Source organism: Pelophylax lessonae, assembly GCF_965119305.1.
Source record: "Pelophylax lessonae genome assembly, chromosome: 11".
Taxonomy (NCBI): domain Eukaryota; kingdom Metazoa; phylum Chordata; class Amphibia; order Anura; family Ranidae; genus Pelophylax; species Pelophylax lessonae.
Window position 1 is genome coordinate 213,162,525 of NC_138778.1, and position 21,269 is coordinate 213,183,793.

Here is a 21,269-nt window from a genome sequence, read left to right on the forward strand (position 1 = left end):
ATGCTTGCACGACAGATTCTGTTCGGCCGAAAATGCGCTGTCGGAAGCATCATACTAACAAGCCTACAATCGGCCGATCGGTCGTCGGCCGAATCTTTACAGCCGACAATCGGTACATGTGTACGGGCCTTAAGAGACACGCATCCAGAGAGACATCACAGACGAACTGAAACCCCTGGACCAACTGGTCCACCAGCTCTGCAAAGGCAGGGAGAAGCTGTTCCCCCCTTGAGATCCTGGCGCAAAAGCTGTGCCCACTCCGTTAAAGTCTGGGACATCAATGCTATGGTGACAGTAAACATGTGGCAGACCAAAGTCTCGGCTCTACTGTCAAATGGATCTTTTAAAAACCAGAGACTCCTTCACCAGAATTAGGGTGGATTTGTTCAGCCCGGAAACATGAGAGTCCACCACAGGTGCAACTGCCCAATTATTCAACAGAAACTCCTCAAGGGATACCGTCTATCGAAACGCTTAGGCACCGCCATATAGCGGTTTTGTCACGGTAGGCGGGAAAATCGTTGCCGCTTTAGAGAATCTGCGGGCACCAAGGGGGCAGGGGCCTGAGACACAACAGTAGCTGCATCCCCCCATGTTTAAAATTTTTTACACAGATACAATCAGTGCATCCACTGGCGCTTTTTCATGCGCATATGCGGTAAAGGAGGAATCATCCTATTAGAGCACTCGAAGTGTGTGGACGCAGACCCAGTAGGGTAGCTATATACTAAGCTCACCCTGAAAACATATCAAGCAGAGGACATAATAGGACACAGATGCGCAGAGTACCCTCGCCCACACAAGAATAGCTGCTACACTGTCACTAAAATGAAGCACCCCCACGACGCCACTCGGTTCAAGGAAGGCGCCAGGCTGACCATATGGCCGAGCAGGTCGCAGGCTGCATGGTAAATTTCAGTGGAGGCCCAGCCACATTTGCCCAGATTCACAGTCTGGCAGATGGCCAGGGAGAGAGTTGGGGGGCTTCAGCTAAGCCCACTGAGGCTGCCCTCCAACGGCGGATGCCCGTCAGCAACTCTGTCAGCGTCAGCAGCTCAGACAGCTTGAATCGCCGCGAGAAGGCCACAAAGGTGTGGCCTAAATGTTTTGCCCGATCCGGCCGCGTGAGGCTCGTACCCGCGGATGATAAAACATCCGCTACCCTGCTTGCTCAGCAGCTCAGACAGCTTGGTCAGTACTAGGGGAGGGGAGGGGGGGTGGGTTGGAGGCCCAACAGTGACTGTTTAGAGTAGCTGGGGGGATGGAAGGGAACCCGGAGTTTCGACAAAACCCAGGGAGGGGCCCACGTCCACCACGATAGACCACCAAGGCAGAGGGGAGACCGTAAGGACCTAGAATATCCAGTGCCTCGCCCAGTCCGGCAGTTGATTGTAGTTCTCACAGGAACAGAAAATAATAAAAGAGGAAAAAAATTAACTTAAAAAGAAAAAAAATGCTAGGACCAAAGATCCCAGAAAGGAAGTAGGTCCTTACTTCTGACTAGGCAGAAAAAAACTGAGTGCCTATGGAAGGAAGTGGGAGTATATCCCCTGGGACTGCCCCATAGGCGTGGTAAAGCTTTTTCCTGCCTAGTGTCCTACTCCTGTAGGAGGCAGCATAACCCAATGGTCAATAAGATTCTGGAGCTGTGTCTGTAAATGAACGAAAGAAAAAAACTTTTCAAAATCTGTCCCCACAGCCCCACACAGAGAGTTCTCTCTCGATCTGGATCAGGGAGACTCTGCAGCAGCTGAAGCCAGTGGATATCAAAACTTGTGTGGAGGGAGCGGGGCTGCGTTGTGTGCATCTATAGATGCACAAAGCCTGGCTCAGGATTGAGCCCGCATGAGTGCCCCTTTAGTAAGCGGCTTGCTATGGCTCCCCTATGCGACAGGAGAAGTTGACAGTGCCAAGGGGGACCCCAGAAGAGGCGGTTCGAGGCTGCTCTGTTTAATACCATTACAAAGAGCAGGCAAGTAGAACAGGTTTTATTTTAGGACAAAAAAAAAAAATAAATCGAGTTTTACAATCACTTTAAGAAAGGTGTTTAGGGGGTTAGGAGGACCAATGAAATGCTTCATGCACTTGACACCATATTAGTAACATGAGAATCTTTAGTTGTAATAGGTTTACCTTTCACCCATTCACATCACCGAGGTGTTAAAAGACACAGAGAGCAGGGAGTTTTGCAAGATGCTGCATTGTTGTTGTATATTATATAACACATTACCACAGCTGACACCCGTTGTGGAACTACAAGTCCAAGATCAGCCCAGCAAGCTAGACAATTGCAGCTCCACAATTTCTACAAGTTTATGTTTGGTGAGTGACTGCAGAGTATGATGTGGATATTATACAGGGTGCACAGAAACCCACCTTAGGTGATGTGTGGACAGTTTATCCACCAGCAGAGTGGCCAGCGGCCCACCCACCACCAGCAGGAAAGTGACGACAATGTCGTGATATCCCTGGTAATAGTGTAACTGGGAGTTTCGAGCCAAAACCTGTAGAATGATGTCAATCAGTTGCTCCTGCAAATCTTCCCGTTCCTTTAAAGGCATTCCTGAGAGGCAAAACCAGATAGAGTACCCCATAATTGATAGCAAAGACCCCCAACAGTTACCCCTCCCAGCACCAAGACAAACAGCAGGGATGAGGCAGCTTCCGTCACTTTGAAAAGGCACGCTGCATTCAAAATTGAAAAGCAAGCCTGGAAGTGAGTGGTGTATTTTCAGGACCACCATATAGAACACAAATGTCATGTCTAAAAGACCCCAGATCTGTCCTCTACCCTTGAAAGCATTGGATCAAATAAAATAAAAAAGCTCATGAATCTGATTCCCCCCCCAAAACAAAATGTCAGTGTTTACATCTGCCCTAAACCCGGAAGTGAAGTCATGACGTTGCTTCTGACTTCCTAGATCAGAAGTCTCCAAACTTTCTAACCAAAGGGCCAGTTTACTGTCCTTCACACTTTAGGGGGGGGGGGACTGTGCCCATTGGGAGTAGAAATTGTCCTGGCATCTGTAGGAGTAAACAATGCATCTTTGGTATTAGGGGGGAGAAATAGTGCCCCATTGTTGGGATCAGTGGGTGTAATAGTGCCCCATTGTTGGGATCAGTGGAAGGAATAGTGCCCCATTGTTGGGATCAGTGGGAGGAATAGTGCCCCATCATCGGTGTCAGTGGGAGGAATAGTGCCCCATAATAGGTGTCAGTGGGAGGAATAGTGCCCCATCATCAGTGTCAGTGGGAGGAATAGTACCCCATCCTCGGTGTCAGTGGGAGGAATAGTGCCCCATCCTCGGTGTCAGTGGGAGGAATAGTGCCTCATCATCGGTGTCAGTGGGAGGAATAGTACCCCATCCTCGGTGTCAGTGGGAGGAATAGTGCCCCATCCTCGGTGTCAGTGGGAGGAATAGTGCCCCATCCTCGGTGTCAGTGGGAGGAATAGTGCCCCATCCTCGGTGTCAGTGGGAGGAATAGTGCCCCATCCTCGGTGTCAGTGGGAGGAATAGTGCCCCATCCTCGGTGTCAGTGGGAGGAATAGTGCCCCATCCTCGGTGTCAGTGGGAGGAATAGTGCCCCATCCTCGGTGTCAGTGGGAGGAATAGTGCCCCATCCTCGGTGTCAGTGGGAGGAATAGTGCCCCATCCTCGGTGTCAGTGGGAGGAATAGTGCCCCATCCTCGGTGTCAGTGGGAGGAATAGTGCCCCATCCTCGGTGTCAGTGGGAGGAATAGTGCCCCATCCTCGGTGTCAGTGGGAGGAATAGTGCCCCATCCTCGGTGTCAGTGGGAGGAATAGTGCCCCATTGTTGGTGTCAGTGGGCGGAATGCGGTCTTGTATCAGTTGGAGGAAAAGTGTGTCAAGGGCCTGAAAAGGGGAAACAAAGGGCCGCATCCAGCCCCAGAGCCAAGGTTTGGAGACCACTGCTCTAGATCATAGAGATGATCAGAGACAATCTGATCTCTCTTCACCCCTATGGCCAGCCGCCGGATAATTTCCCAGGTTTACCGGTGAGAATGGTAAGCCAGAGAAAAACTGGAGAGCTGCGGGAGGAGGCAAATGGGCGACCCCTTCTGCTGCTTCTAAAAGCAATCTAGCGGTTTATCAGCCACTCGGATCGCTTTTAGCAGAAACGGAATCGCCAGCTGAAAAAAACAATACCAGGGTTATGACTAATAGTTACAGCCATGGTCCCGGTAAAGCACTTGAAAACCTCAACGTGTATATATATATATATATATATATATATATATATATATTGCAATCTTGAAGTGGCTAGGCGAGCATGAGGGGCGGTCACAGGGCAGGGACACAAAAAAATTACGAACAGATAGAGGGTTTTTTGTTTTTTTTTTTTACAGTGAAGGGAAGGTGGTCTTTTTTAAGTAACATATATTCACATATATTTTTTCGTATTTGCACTATTCTTCTCTATTAGCCAGTTTACAGCTGGTGTGGACTGACGAGTCTCTCTGTCCCCTGACAGTCAATTATACACAAAGTCATGTGGATGACGGCCAGGAGACGGCACTGGGGACCGAAGCTGCCCCATCCCTGTTGTACAGATTCACCCCCCGTGATCCCAACATTCACCCACACGCTTTACCTGGAGGGAATCGTCGCAGCGAGCGTCTAACATCTAGCAGGACTTGCTCGTAATCTTTATTGTTGACCCGCAGCTCAGGCCCTGCAGAGATCAGGTTATATGGTAATTAGCAATGTACCACATACACATACAAAATAAAACCTTCTGGCTGCAGTTAGGTTGGGGTACCTGGGGGCGGGGGCAGCTCGTCGGTATTGACGTTGAGGAGTTTAGGCCAGACTTGGCAGCGGATCTCGTCAGTTAGCAGCCCTCCCTCGCTGATCGCCATCCTCCGCAGGGTGGGTACATCGGGGGGGTCTTTGCTTAGGGCTTTCTGGATGTCGGTGAGCTTACGGCGCCGGCGGAAATCACTGCCTGATAACACAAAAAACATGAACAACAAACACTTCTGGACCATAAAACTGTATTTAGTGCCAAACGTTTTTTTTTTTTTTTGAAAAACAGTGACTTTATTGAACAAAATCATATACAAAATAATCGCATAAGAACAACAAACAGTAACAAGAACTGTGCATACAAATAGAATCGGAGCAGTGCATGCCTACAGTGCATATCTCAAGTGCAAAGGAAACAAATAATCCATAAGTATTATTCAGCGTCCCGGTGGGGCAACACCCATAGATATAAAGCACCTCAAGAACAGGTATCCGGGCTCTGGACCCATCTATCCCAGATCTTAGTAAACTTAGCTAGGTTGCCTCTGTTTTTGTACATAAGTTTGTGGTATGGTATGACATTATTAACCTCTGCCTTCCATGCGCCAAACGTGGGCGGGCTGTCCCGCATCCACCGCCTGGCAATCAGCTTCTGAGCTAGAAACAGTGTGGTCTGCAAGAAGATAAGGAGATACTTGTCCATGTCCTCATCCGGGTAAATACCCAAGAGGCATTGTTTAGGGGCCAACTGCACCGATTTCCCATTTTGTCATGTAGAAATGTGATGATTTGTTTCCAATATCCCTGGAGCAGAGGACAACTCCAGAGAAGGTGGAAGAAGGTGCCCACAGCCGTCCGGCACATCGGGCAATTAGGTGACAGCTCAGGTCGGAAGCGTGTTAGGCCTAGGGGAGTTAGATATGTGCGGTGCAAAAAAAACAGTTGGGTCAGTCTGTCAGACAGCCTAGGGGACACCACCTTACACGTCCCCAGGGTGTCTACCCAATCCTCGTCATCCATGTCAACCACATCCGCCTCCCAAGTGGTCTTGACAGCATAGGCTATAACAGTAGAAGAGGGGGTGTGGAGTTCCGCGTAGAGAACGGAGATCAGGTGTTGGGGATCAGTACTCTTGATAAATTCAATCAGGGCCAAACATTTTTATTTAGTGTTTGGTACAGTATGGAGGGGATAAACCCAGTGACAAGTGTCTGATAGACATTTCCTTACCTTTCTTAAGTGTATGGAAGCAGGAAGTGTCAGAAAAACTCCCCAATGGGATGCCAATCACCTTGTCAAGGATGATACCATTTACCACCCAGTGCCCTATATACCCTGTAGTCGAATTCCTGGCATATGGCCAGGAATATATGGCATATATCCTGTAGCATCTCAATTTCCAGAACATCAGTACCCAGAATGTCCCCCTGAAGTGTCCTAGTACCCAGCATATGTCCCCCTGAAGTGTCCTAGTACCCTGCATATGTCCCCCTGAAGTGTCCTAGTACCCAGCATATGTCCTCCTGCAGTGTCCTAGTACCCAGTATATGTCCCCCTGAAGTGTCCTATTACCCAGCATAAGTCCCCCTGTAGTGTCCTAGTACCCACCATATGTGCCCCTGAAGTGTCCTAGTACCCAGCATATGTCACCCTGTAGTGTCTTGGTACCCACTGTGATGGACCCCGTGCTCAAGAAGAGTATGTCTGCCATATGAGCTTCCCTTGCCTGGTACCAGCCCGTTCCAAGATCCCTTAGCCCACCCAGTCACCTGTCGAGACATCAGATATTTTAGCCATAATATACAAGTCTAGCCGAGAATAGCTTGTATAAGATCTGGAAGATTTATTGAACAAACTCACACCAAATATATACCCCATCAGGTCAGGTGCCTGATTACATTATCGTATGCAGATGAAATTGTACACAGGACAGAAACAATAGGTGATAATTAACAATGGGATAGACATGCTTAGCAGAAAACACCTAACACCTCAATACACAGACAATAGCAGGAGACCACCAGTAGCAGACTGTCCGTCTCTTACATTGAAGAACATGGAACAGAGGCCAATGTGATTAGCTCTTTCAATGAACATGTTCAGAATCAAACAGGCCAGGCTTAAAAAATGTAACAAAAAAAAAAAAATCTAGCAATAACAAATAACAGGGTGAATGTGGACAGAAAAGGTCCACCATATGTCACACTGAAGAACCCCAATACCAGCCATATGTCATCCTGTAGGTTCCTGGTACCCACCATAAGTGACCTTGTAGTATCCCGGTACCCACCACATTACATTGTAGAATCCTGGTACCCATTATATATAGCCTGTACTCCCTCTGTACCTGGCATCTATCACCCTGTAGTGCTCTGGTGTCCAGAATACAATGCCTTGAAATGTTCCACATTTTGTCATGTTAAAACCAGAAATTTTATAGGGATTTTATATAAAAGACCAACACAAAGTGGCACATAATTGTGAAGTGGAAGGAAAATGATTAATGGTTTTCAACATTTTGTACAAATAAATCTGAGAAAAGTGTGGCGTGCATTTGTATTCAAATTCAATACTTCGTAGAGCCGCCTTTCCCTGCAATTACAGCTGCACGTCTTTTTGGGGATGTCTCTACCAGCTTTGCACATCTAGAGAGGGACATGTTGCCCATTCGTCTTTGCAAAATAGCTCAAGCTCTGTCAGACTGGATGGAAAGCGTTTGTGAACAGCAATTTTCAAGTCTTGCCACAGATTCTCAATTGGATTTAGGTCTGGACTGTGACTGGGCCATTCTAACACATGAATATGCTTTGATGTAAACCATTCCATTGTAGCTCTGGCTGGATGTTTTCGGGTTGTTGTCCTGCTGGAAGGTGAACCTCCCCCCCCGTCTCAAGGTTTTTGCAGACTCTAAAAGGTTTTCTTCTAAGATTGCCCTGTATTTGGCTCCGTCCATCTTCTCATCAACTCTGACCAGCTTCCCTGTCCCTGCTGAAGAAAAGCATCCCCACAACATGAAGCTGCCACCACCACCAGTGTTCATTTTCCTCCACACACAACGTTTTGCTTTTAGGCCAAAAAGTTCAATTTTAGTCACATCTGACCAGAGCTCCTTCTTCCACATGTTTGCTGTGTCCCCCACATGGCTTCCTGCAAACGGGACTTCTTATGGGTTCTTTCACCAATGGCTTTCTTCTTGTCACTCTTCCATAAAGGGCAGATCTGTGGAGCCCAAGACTAATAGTTGTCCTGTGGACAGATTCTCCCACCTGAGCTGTGGATCTCTGCAGCTCCTCCGGAGTTCCCATGGGCCTCTTGGCTGCTTCTCTGATGAATGCTCTCCTTGCCCGGCCGGTCAGTTTAGGTGGACGGCCATGTCTTGGTAGGTTTGCAGTTGTGCCATACTCTTTCCGTTTTTTGATGATGGATTGAACAGCGCTCCCTGAGATGTTCAAAGCTTTAAACTTCTCCACAACTTTATCCCTGACCTGTTCCTTGGCCTTCATGATAGTTTGTTCACTTAGGCTGGCTACACACTATACAATTGTCTTGTTCAACTTTCCTTTATATTTACCAAAACCATATAATAGGAGGTCAAACCTGAGCCTTTTCAATTTGTACGCAATCAGGCAAGCCCTTGCACTACATAGTTGAAGGTAAATCTCAAGGAAATTGAATCAGAAAATTGTATCGTGTATGGCCAGGCTAAAAGGTTCTCTAACAAACCTCGGAGGGCTTCACAGAACAGCTGCATTTATACTGAGATATAATTACACACAGGTGGACTCTATTTAATAATTAGGTGATTTCTGAAGGCAATTAGTTCCACTAGATTTTAGTTAGGGGTATCAGAGTAAAGGGGGTGAATACAAATGCAAGCCAGGCTTTTCACAGATTTATTTGTAAAACATTTTGAAAAACATTTATCATTTTCCTTCCACTTCACAATTATTTGTCACTTTGTGTTGGTCTATCACAGGGTTTCTCAACCAGGGTTCTGTGGAAGCCTAGGGTTCCTCCTGAGGCTGCTAGGGGTTCATTGAGCAATGGGTAACTTCTGCCTCTCAGATAAGTTCCCAATGACACCCTTGTTCCTTTTATTTATCTGTAAGGGGGGTAATTCTTCCCAATGATGAGCAGAGTAAGGAGCATTCTTCCCCCTGACTGTCACTCTAATGTGTCATAAGTTGTAGATTTTTAATATTTAGCAGGGGTGTTGAAAAGGTTGAGAAAGGCGGCTCTATCACAGAAAATCCCAATAAAACACATTTACGTTTTTGGTTGCGGTATGAAATACTTTTTCCTGGCACTGTACTTCGCCCTGTAGTTTCTTGGATCCTGCATATCACCCTGTAGTACCCCAGTATCTGGCATTATTCACCCTGCATTACTGCTGGACCTGGCTTGTGTCCCCCTCTACTGCCATGGTATCCAACATGCCACCCTGTAGTACCCCAATACCTGGCATATGTTATCCTGTGGTACCCTGTTACCTGTCATGCGTCACCCTATAGTACCCTAGAACCTGTCATCTGTCACCCTATTGTACCCCAGTACCTGTCACCCTCTAGTACTCCAGTGCCTGTCATCTGTCACCCTCTAGTACCCCAGTGCCTGTCATTCTCTAGTACCCCAGTACCTGTCATCTGTCACCCTCTAGTACCCCAGTACCTGTCATCTGTCACCCTCTAGTACCCCAGTACCTGTCACCCTCTAGTACCCCAGTACCTGTCACCCTCTAGTATCTGTCACCCTCGAGTACCCCAGTACTTGTCACCCTCGAATGCCCCAGTAGCTCTCATCTGTCACCCTCTAGTACCCCAGTGCCTGTCATCTGTCACCCTCTAGTACTCCAATACCTGTCATTCTCTAGTATCCAGGTACCTGTCCCCTGTTACCCTCTAGTACTTCAGTACCTGTCACCATCTAGTACTCCAGTGCCCATCATCTGTCACCCTCTAGTACCCCAGTGCCTGTCATTCTCTAGTACCCCAGTACCTCTCATCTCTCACCCTCTAGTATTCCAGTACCTGTCATCTCTCACCCTCTAGTACTCCAGTACCTGTCATCTCTCACCCTCTAGTACTCCAGTACCTGTCACCCTCTAGTACTCCAGTGTCTGTCATCTGTCACCCTGTAGTAACCCAGTACCTGTCATTTGTCACCCTCTAGTACCCCAGTACCTTTCATCTGTCACCCTCTAGTACCCCAGTACCTGTCACCCTCTAGTACCCCAGTACCTGTCACCCTCTAGTACCACAGTGCCTGTCATCTGTCACCCTCTAGTACCTGTCACCCTCTAGTACTCCAATACCTGTCATGCTCTAGTATCCAGGTACCTGTCCCCTGTTACCCTCTAGTACTTCAGTACCTGTCACCATCTAGTACTCCAGTGCCCATCATCTGTCACCCTCTAGTACCCCAGTGCCTGTCACCCTCTAGTACTCCAGTGTCCGTCATGTGTCACCCTGTAGTAACCCAGTACCTGTCATCTGTCACCCTCTAGTACCCCAGTACCTGTCATCTGTCACCCTCTAGTATTCCAGTACCTGTCATCTGTCACCCTCTAGTACTCCAGTACCTTTCATCTGTCACCCTCTAGTACCCCAGTACCTGTCACCCTCTAGTACCCCAGTACCTTTCATCTGTCACCCTCTAGTACCCCAGTACCGGTCACCCTCTAGTACCCCAGTACCTGTCACCCTCTAGTACCCCAGTACCTGCCATCTGTCACCCTCTAGTACCCCAGTACCAGTCGCCCTCTAGTACCCCAGTACCGGTCACCCTCTAGTACCCCAGTACCGGTCACCCTCTAGTACCCCAGTACCGGTCACCCTCTAGTACCCCAGTACCTGTCACCCTCTAGTACCCCAGTACCTGCCATCATCTGTCACCCTCTAGTACCCCAGTACCAGTCGCCCTCTAGTACCCCAGTACCGGTCACCCTCTAGTACCCCAGTACCGGTCACCCTCTAGTACCCCAGTACCGGTCACCCTCTAGTACTCCAGTACCTTTCATCTGTCACCCTCTAGTACCCCAGTACCGGTCACCCTCTAGTACCCCAGTACCTGTCACCCTCTAGTACCCCAGTACCTGTCACCCTCTAGTACCCCAGTACCTGTCACCCTCTAGTACCCCAGTACCTGTCATCTGTCACCCTCTAGTACCCCAGTACCTGTCATCCTCTAGTACCCCAGTACCTGTCATCTGTCACCCTCTAGTACCCCAGTACCTGTCACCCTCTAGTACCCCAGTACCTGTCATCTGTCACCCTCTAGTACCCCAGTACCTGTCACCCTCTAGTACCCCAGTACCTGTCATCTGTCACCCTCTAGTACCCCAGTACCTGTCACCCTCTAGTACCCCAGTACCTGTCACCCTCTAGTACCCCAGTACCTGTCACCCTCTAGTACCCCAGTGTCTGACATGTTACCCTGTGGTACCCCAGTACCTGTCATCTCTCACCCTCTAGTACCCCAGTACCAGTCGCCCTCTAGTACCCCAGTACCGGTCACCCTCTAGTACCCCAGTACCGGTCACCCTCTAGTACTCCAGTACCTTTCATCTGTCACCCTCTAGTACCCCAGTACCGGTCACCCTCTAGTACCCCAGTACCGGTCACCCTCTAGTACCCCAGTACCTGTCACCCTCTAGTACCCCAGTACCTGTCACCCTCTAGTACCCCAGTACCTGTCACCCTCTAGTACCCCAGTACCTGCCATCTGTCACCCTCTAGTACCCCAGTACCTGTCATCTGTCACCCTCTAGTACCCCAGTACCTGTCATCCTCTAGTACCCCAGTACCTGTCATCTGTCACCCTCTAGTACCCCAGTACCTGTCACCCTCTAGTACCCCAGTACCTGTCACCCTCTAGTACCCCAGTGTCTGACATGTTACCCTGTGGTACCCCAGTACCTGTCATCTGTCACCCTGTAGTACCCCAGTACCTGTCATCCTGTAGTACTCCAGTGTCTGACATGTTACCCTGTGGTACCCCAGTACCTGTCATCTGTCACCCTCTAGTACCCCAGTACCTGTCATCTGTCACCCTCTAGTACCCCAGTACCTGTCATCCTGTAGTACTCCAGTGTCTGACATGTTACCCTGTGGTACCCCAGTACCTGTCATCTGTCACCCCCTAGGATCAGATACATCTGTCCCCCCTCCATCCTGTGTACACCCATCACCCCCCTCCCTGTACACAGCACCGCGCTCACTCCAGTCTCCACTCGTATTACCGTGCTTCCCCGGCTCCGCCCTCATGCTCGTACGGGGCGGGGGTGGAGTCACCGGCCCCGTTACCGGCTGCACTTCCCGGATACACTTCCGTACTGCAGCCTCATGATGACGTCACGTGACCCGAGCCTGCGCCGTGAGCGATCAGCTGCTGACCCCGTGACCAGCTCTCAGCCCGCCCCCGGAAGGGATTGTCAGCCTCATAACCACGCCCACTCACCTGGTCAGTGTAGCAGAGTGCTGGTGTGCCTGTAGTGTGACTTCTCTGCTCCTCTCCACCCATATACAGATTTTATGGCAGGGATATGCAAACTTTGGCCCTCCAGCTGTTGCAAAACTACAAGTCCCATCATGCCTCTCTCTCTGGGTGTCATGCTTGTGGCTGTCAGAGTCTTGCAATGCCTCATGGGATTTGTAGTTCTGCAACAGCTGGAGGGCCACAGTATCTATATGGTTTTCTTTATGGTTTGGATGGAGGAGGAAGGGGGAAAGGACAGAAACATGTGTCCCCATTGGTAGGCTTTCTCTAATCTCCTGTTCTGTGACAACAGATTTCGCATCACTTCCTGTACTGGTGACCACTGAAACAAATAGAGGCTGAATCTCCCCTGTGGGGACACAGGCAGCAATAAACACCTGAGAGGGGTTCTAACCTTTCCCGCACTCCATCCAATATGTAAAAAAAAAAAAAAAAAGCTTTAACAACACTTTCATCATTTATTCCACATTTTAAATATTCTTTATCTGGATTCCATAAAAGACACAAATTAATGCACATCTGGAATCATCATTAAATGTATTTCCTTCAATATAAGTATGAATGGAACCTGATAGCCTACTGTACAGCAGAGCTTAGACTGAGAGAGAGACAAGCACCACAGGGAACCAAACAGCTGTGCTGCAGTGCAAGACCATGCGGATAGGAGGAGAAAACAGAGCGACAAAGAGAGGAGCTCATCAGTCTGCTGCTTCACTGTCCAATCACAGGTTGGGGGAGGGACAAGACCTGTAGGTGTTACTCGAGTGCAACAAACCCACATTGTGGTGCCGTTCATTTCCAGTGCCAACCTGATGCCTCTCCACACCTGCACTGCAATGAACCGCAAAGCATTGAGGTACATTACTTTACCCCCACACCAAAATAAAAAGTTGTCGGGTCCCTCTAAAATTCATGCAATGCCCATCTAGAAAATAACCGTGAAGTTGGCCCAAAAAAGGGTACATATATCACAAAATAGAGAAAGTTTGGGTTTTAAGGGCCTAATTGAAGAAGGAAAACTAAGAATCCATAATTCATAAAAAATTGAACATTTTATTTATTTTGATCATAAAATTATTATAGTATATGAGGGACTGCTAGAAGAGAAGAAATAAATCCCCCATATATTAACCAAAGAACATTAAAAACCACAGCACAGAAATATACCCCTGGTAGGGGGCTAATACATGCTTCAAGCTGATGTTGGTGCAAGAAGTCTCTGTTGATATTCGGTTTGAGGGTCCCAATGAGCCAACGCGTTTCGCATCGGGCTTCGTCAGGGCCAAAGAGACCGAGCAATACCGATATTTATTGCTGTATGTAAATACATACAATGCCCTTCAGTCTGTTATGGATTTTAAGGGGATGCACATGCCAAAAAAATGGCAGAGTCCCCTTCAAAATCTATACCAGACCCTTACAGGGAAGGGGAGAGGGGGAGCAAGCCCCTCTTCCTGAACCAAACCAGGCCACATGTCCTCAAGGTGGGGGTGCATGGGCTTCTTCCTCACAACCCTGGCCCGGTCATTGTGGGGGGTAGTTAATCAGCCCCCAGGTAACGCCCACCCCCCCCCCCCACCCCCCATGTGTATGAGTATGGGGAACATAGTACTTATTTACAATAGAAAAACAAAAAAAAAAAAAAGGGCCTGGTATGGATTTTGGGGCCCTATGCTGTTTTTTTTTTTTAATGGCTCTTTTGTTTACATTCTGCTGACAGCGGGAAATCCCCCACTGACAGCAGGGATGACTTGTCGTTGTTGAAAAGCTGACAGGTGCCGCCTCCTTAGCAGCAGGGATTAGTCACTGGTTGTTAGGATGCCAACAGTTGCCGACTCCATAACCACCGATGATTCAGCAGCAGGGATGAGTCACTGGTTGTTATGATGCCAGCAGTTGCTGACTCCATAACCATCGATGATTCAGCAGCAGGGATGAGTTACTGGTTGTTAGGATGCCAACGGGTGCTAGATCTTTAACAACCAATGACCCAGCAGCAGGGATGAGTCACTGGTTATTAGGATGCCAGCGGGTGCCGGCTCTGTAACAACCGATGACTCAGCAACAGGGATATGTTACTGGTTGTTAGGATGCCAGCGGGTGCCGGCTCTATAACAACCGATGACTCAGCAGCAGGGATGAGTCACTGGTTATTAGGACGCAAGCGGGTGCCAGCTCTGTAACAACCGATGACTCAGCAACAGGGATATGTTACTGGTTGTTAGGATGCCAGCGGGTGCCGGCTCTATAACAACCGATGACTCAGCAGCAGGGATGAGTCACTGGTTATTAGGATGCCAGCGAGTGCCGGCTTTGTAACAACCGATGACTCAGCAGAAGGGATCTGTCACTGGTTGTTAGAATGCCGTCAGGTGCCAGCTCCTTAACAAACGATGAGATAGCAGCAGAGATGAATCACTGGTTTTTAGGATGCCAGCGAGTGATGGCGAAGACTCAGCAGCAGAAATAAGTCACTGCTTGTTAGGATGCCAGTGGGTGCCGGCTCCTTAACAACTGATGACACAGCACCAGGGATGAGTCACTGGTTGTTAGGATGCCAGCGGGTGCCAACTCCTTAATCACTTGCCTACAGTGCACTTTCACCCCCTTCCTGCCCAGGCCAACTTTCAGCTTTCAGCGCTGTCATGCTTTGAATGACAATTGCGTGGTCATGCTACACTGTACCCATATGAAATTTTCATCATTTTTTTCACACAAATAGAGCTTTCTTTTGGTGGTATTTAATCACTTCTGGGGTTTTTTATTTCTTACAAAAAAAAAGTTTTTCTTATTTTCTGTGAGTCAATTTTGAAAATAAATAATTTTTCTCCTTCACTGATGTGCGCTGATAAGGCGGCACTGATGGGCACTGATAGGCTGCACTGATGGGCACTGATGAGGTGGAACTTATGGGCACTGATGAGGTGGAACTTATGGGCACTGATGAGGAGGTACTAATATGCCACACTGATGGGCACTGATAGGTGGCACTGACAGGCGGGCACTGATGAGCACTGATAGGCGGCACTGATTAACACTGAAAGGCAGCACTGATGGGCACTGAGAGGTGGCACTGATGGGCACTGAGAGGTGCCACTGATGGGCACTAAGAGGTGGCACTGATGGGCACTGACAGGTGGCACTGATGGACACTGACGGGTGGCACTGATGGGCACTGACGGGTGGCACTGATGGGCAGCCCCATCAGTGCCCACAATCAGTGCTCATAGTGCTGCCAGTCAGTGCCCATCAGTGCCTAGATGAGCAGGCACTGATGGGCACTGACTGGCAGCACTATGGGCACTGATTGTGGGCACTGATGGCGGGCAGTGTGGGCACTGATGGTGGACAGTAATTGGCAGTTTATTTACATTTTGTGTAATCAGGGCACTGATGTTCAGTGCTCTGATTACTTGTCCTTGTCTCCCCTATGAGGAGGAGCCGCTGATCGGCTCTCCTCGCCTCACACACTGACAGTGTGAGGCGAGGAGAGCCAAATAACGGCACTTCCTCATTTACATGTGACCGGCTGTGATTGGACAAGGCCGATCACATGGGTAAAGAGTCATGTCATTGACTCTTTACCGAGATCGGGGTCGCGCCGTGTCCTAGCAACACGTCGAGGTCATGATCACCGATCCGCGCGCCCCTGACAGAGTCTGTTCTGGTGCACCAGAACAATAGCTGCACCGCTCCGCCGTCATTTGACGGTGGGTAGCAAGTGGTTAACAACTGATGACTCAGCATCAAGGATGAGTCACTGGTTGTTAGGATGTCAGTGGGTGCCGGCTCCTTAACAACTGATGACTCAGCATCAGGGATGAGTCACTGGTTGTTAGGATGTCAGTGGGTGCCGGCTCCTTAACAACTGATGATTCAGCATCAGGGATGAGACACTGGTTGTTAGGATGCCAGCAGTTGCTGGGTCCTAACAATCAAAACCCAGGAAGCTGGCAAAATAACAAAGGGAAAATGCACTGGAGCGCATTAAAAATGCATCAAAATCTCATCAGAACAGTGCATGCAGAAACTCATCTGGATCACAAAAGTGTGGTGTGAACCTCCCCCTAATGTAAAGATTCTGTTACAGAATCAGCAGATGAGAGTTCCCGGAATGACGAGAGGTGCTCTGATGTCAGTGATGGGCGACATTGTTCTCCTCTAGCCTAGACAAGTAGAAGACCACAGATCTTCACTATATAAACCCCACACTTTGACAGGGTAATATCTGAAGTAGATCTGTGGATTCTGTTCTCTATATACAGTTTTATTATTTTTACCTTTTTTTTTATGTGGGTGGCTGGAAACCAACCAAGCTCCTTCTGCCTTGGGCTGCTTTGTCAGGAGCAGGCTTTATCCTTTACATGGGCTCAGCAACACATCGGCCAAGTAAAACACTCCCAGGGAACCCTGAAAAACACTCCCAGGGGCAGGGGGGGATTCCGCTTGCAGAAGGAGATTGTCCAAGTAACCCAGTACCGTGATTCCCCATTGGCGTAGCAAGGCTAGCACCAAAGCCAACACTTTTGTGAGTACCTGAGGAGCAGATGCCATCACCGTTGGAATTTAGTCCATTCTGTACCCACACAAAGCAGTTTAGAGCCTTGAGGTGCAGGATTGAACGCGCTTTGCCTTCCTTCCTGGGGACTGTGAACAGGTTTGAGTAAAAACCCTGAAAACTTTCCGAAATCGGAACTGGGACAATCACCTCTTGAAGGAACAGGTCTTGTACCACCTCCAAACACAGAGGCGTAACTAGAACCTTCAGGGCCCTGATGCAAGAAACCATGAAGGGCCCCCCAGACCCCTGGCCAGGGCCCTTACCTTCAAGCCCGGGGCTCTTCCCACTAATCCTGGGGCTCTTTACACTTGTTGCATGGCCTTTTATTACGGTCCCGCAGCAGGATTCTTTCACAGGTTCTGCAGTGGGCCCCCTTCCTGCAATCTTGTGGGCCCCCTTCCTGCAATCTTGGGGCCTCCCCAGAGTGGTGCAATGCCAGGGTCCGGTCGCAAGTGTGACCTTTGCGATCCTGGAAGTTCACCCACTGGTTTGCTACCGGGCCCCCTGGAGCATGGGGCCCGGTAGCGATTGCAACCCCTGCAACCCCTGTAGTTACGCCCCTGTCCAAACAGACCCTGTAACTGGTCTAAGGACAGGCACAGGTTGGAAGGAAAAAACCTTGCCGGGGCACAAGAGCAAAACTTGATCTTGTAGCCAGACCAAATGACTTTGTGGACCCACTTGTCTTGTACTAGTGAAGTCCATGGGTCCAGAACCAGCAAAGGCATCCCCCTCCCCCAATACGGGTGAGGGTGCTCCTTTATGCAGAAGGAGCCTTGTCCGTGGGTCTGGAGAAGCCCACTCTTTGCTTACCAGACCAGGTTAGTTTGGATCCGCCAGAGGAGGCCCTGAAAGGCTTTGAGCCCTTGTCAGTTGACCATGAGGGCCTAAAAAAAGAATTTTTATGAGCCCAGAAGAAAGGACCACATTTACGACGGGGTTCCTTGCCCTTAAAAGCCTGCGGAAGAAAGGTACTCTTCCCCCCTGTGAGACCTTTAATAATGTCATCCAGGGTGGCTCCAAACAGGCGGTCTTGAAAGGGAAGATAAGTCAAGGCCTTTTTAGATGTCTGGTCCGCAGACCAGCATTTGAGCCAAAAGACACACCGAAGGACCACTGCCAAAACAGAGAGGCGAGCCATCAGCGGAGCCGTGTCCAAAGAGGCATCACAGATAAACTGCAGCCCCTGGACCAGCAAAGGCAGGGGGGAGCTGTTCCCCCTCCAGGTCACGGCGTAGGAGCTTAGCCTACTCATTCAGAGTTTGTGACACCAGGGCGATGGTAAATACCAGCCTCATTGCTGAACCAGCTAAGGTGTACATAGTGTGGGCCACAGCCTCCGCCTTTCGGTCAGCCGGGTCCTTAAAGGCTGGGGACTATTCAACCGGAATCATGGTTGCCTTGTTTAATCTGGAAAGCAGAGGGTCCACCACTGGTGGCACAGTCCACTTCTTAAGAAGGGACTCCTCATAGGGGTAACGCCTAGTAAAATGCTTAGGAACACTATGGGGACGTTTTGGTCGTCCCCACTCTTTAGCGACAATTCTGTCATAATAGGCGGGGAAAGGAAACACCTTTGCCTCTCTGGATGGCTTGTGAGTGCCAAAGGGTACCTGCGCTTCCATCGCAGCTTCAGATCCTTCATCTTCAGGGTCACACGCACAGATAGAATCAGTGCATCTACCTGCCGCTTTTCGTGCGCGGTCGCAGACATGGAGGAATCATCCTCATTAACAGAGGATTCCAGGTCTTGGTCGCAGACTCAGGAAGGTTGACCCACGTCCACGGTGGCTGAATCAGATTTAGGATCTGATTAGACAGATAAGGCAGGGGAAGGCGGGGGGTGCTTTTTCTAACCTGGCGCCCGCAAGCCGCCTCCACCCGGGAAACAAGGGACTCCAGGACCGCCGTCAGTGCATGGCCCGGAAGGCCCTGCAGCCTCAGAGAGGGGATCAGGTGTGGAGAGGTGTTTCAAAACAAAAAAGTGTAACACCACCTGGTCACCAAGCACAAGGCACAGAGCGATCCTCAGGAGAGAGAAAGAGGACCCCACCCGCCGACACGGGCACCTGCAACCACCAAGAGAATATGCACTACACATGCGGTGATCAGGAAGCTAAATGATCCAGGAGTCAGCACCAGGGCACCAGGGGATAAGGAGGGACTCCCACTGCCAAAATTGCCGCACGTAGGGCTCCACTGTCATGGCCCCCGCTGTTTGCAATGGAAAACCACAAGAAAATGGCCACTGGACTACACAAACATGGCCGTCTTGTATAGGAATACCTAGGCTACAACAAAATGACGGCCTTGCGTGGCACCACAAAGCATACAGGGACCCAGAATTGGGAGACCAGGCCTCAGGACAGATTCAGGCAGGAGCCCCCACCAGGTACAACCCCCCCCCCCCCCCCCCGCACAATAGATAATCCGGTCGCCGGCCGTGAACCCCCCCCTGGCCCCCATCGCCAGTTAGCGCCCTGCCCTCACCCCAGGAAAGTGGCCAGACCACCCCAAAAGAAAAACATCCTTAGCGTATGTGGAGGGGGGGGAGCAGGATGAGGGATTTGGCAGGGGGGGGTGCCTGTGGGAAGAAGGGGAACCCGGGGGTCCGACCATCCCAAGGAGGGGCCCACGTCCACCCCAAAACCCTCCAGGGGTAGTGGGGGGACAGCTACTCACCATACCCGGAACCACGTGGGCACCGCTCCAGACAGATCCTCCTCTCCATCGAAATGGGGGGCTGTTGGCCAGGAGGAACGCTGTGACTCAGGCTGAGGCCAGATGTTTAACTCGCAGGGCCAGCCCTTGTCCAGTGGGGCTATGTCGCGGCCAAACTAGCATGGGGCTGAGGTCTGCGTGCGCTCGCTAGCCAGACTGGGGGGATCACTGGATCTAGATTATCCAGCCTTGTCCGGCAGTTGATAGTAGATCTCACAGGAAAAATCCAAGAGGAAAAACATTTCTATCTAAAAATTGCTGCCAGGACCAAATATACCAGCAAGGAACTACTCCTGACTCAGTGGTGGGATTCAAAAATTTTAGTAACCAGTTCCGACTTTCCCAGCAGAATGACCAGCGTGCCCCCTTTTAATGCAGAATGACCAGCGTGCCCCCTTTTAATGCAGAATGACCAGCGTGCCCCCTTTTAATGCAGAATAACCAGCGTTCCCCCTTTCAATGCACAGTGACCAGCGTGCCCCCTTTCAATGCACAGTGACCAGTGTACATGCCCCCTTCAATGCACAGTGACCAGCGCGCCCCCTTTCAATGCAGAGAGACCAGCGTGCCCCCTTTCAATGCAGTGACCAGTGTACATGCCCCCTTTAATGCACAGTGACCAGCGTGCCCCCCTTTCAATGCACAGTGACCAACGTGCCCCCTTTCAATGCACAGTGACCAACGTGCCCCCTTTCAATGCAGTGACCAGTGTACATGCCCCCTTTAATGCACAGTGACCAGCGTGCCCCCCTTTCAATGCAGAGAGACCAGCGTGCCCCCCTTTCAATGCACAGTGACCACAGCATTGCCCCCAATCATTGCAGAGTGCCAGCCACAGCATTGCCCCCAATTGCAGAGTGCCAGCCACAGCATTGCCCCCAATTGCAGAGCGCCAGCCACAGCATTGCCCCCAATGATTGCAGAGTGCCAGCCACAGCATTGCCCCCAATCATTGCAGAGCGCCAGCCACAGCATTGCCCCCAATCATTGCAGAGTGCCAGCCACAGCATTGCCCCCAATTGCAGAGTGCCAGCCACAGCATTGCCCCCAATGATTGCAGAGTGCCAGCCACAACATTGCCCCCAATTGCAGAGCGCCAGCCACAGCATTGCCCCCAATTGCAGAGTGCCAGCCACAACATTGCCCCCAATTGCAGAGCGCCAGCCACAGCATTGCCCCCAATTGCAGAGCGCCAGCCACAACATTGCCCCCAATTGCAGAGTGCCAGCCACAGCATTGCCCCCAATTGCAGAGTGCCAGCCACAGCATTGCCCCCAATGATTGCAGAGTGCCAGCCACAACATTGCCCCCAATTGCAGAGCGCCAGCCACAGCATTGCCCCCAATTGCAGAGTGCCAGCCACAGCATTGCCCCCAATTGCAGAGCGCCAGCCACAGCATTGCCCCCAATTGCAGAGCGCCAGCCACAACATTGCCCCCAATTGCAGAGTGCCAGCCACAACATTGCCCCCAATTGCAGAGTGCCAGCCACAGCATTGCCCCCAATTGCAGAGCGCCAGCCACAACATTGCCCCCAATGATTGCAGAGTGCCAGCCACAGCATGCCCCCAATGATTGCAGAGCGCCAGCCACAACATTGCCCCCAATTGCAGAGCGCCAGCCACAGCATTGCCCCCAATTGCAGAGCGCCAGCCACAACATTGCCCCCAATTGCAGAGTGCCAGCGATCCCCGCGAGACCCATGCACTTACCTCACGGACGGTC

The 21,269-nt window shown here is 50.3% G+C and overlaps 2 protein-coding genes across 2 annotated transcripts in view; one reads left to right on the forward strand and one right to left on the reverse strand.

Annotated features, from left to right (window-relative positions):
* TBC1D20 (TBC1 domain family member 20) overlaps window positions 1–12,173 on the reverse strand; it is a 49,540-nt gene extending 37,367 nt beyond the window's left edge. Inside the window, exons 1-4 of the mRNA XM_082271421.1 lie at window positions 12,007–12,173; window positions 4,783–4,968; window positions 4,615–4,695; window positions 2,377–2,563 (exon numbers count right to left, since the gene is read on the reverse strand). Coding sequence (XP_082127547.1) covers window positions 2,377–2,563; window positions 4,615–4,695; window positions 4,783–4,968; window positions 12,007–12,031 — 479 coding nt within the window. The 5' untranslated portion in view covers window positions 12,032–12,173. The remainder of the gene's footprint in view (window positions 1–2,376; window positions 2,564–4,614; window positions 4,696–4,782; window positions 4,969–12,006) is intronic.
* TM9SF4 (transmembrane 9 superfamily member 4) overlaps window positions 1–21,269 on the forward strand; it is a 397,487-nt gene that overhangs the window by 178,933 nt on the left and 197,285 nt on the right. The window lies entirely within an intron of this gene.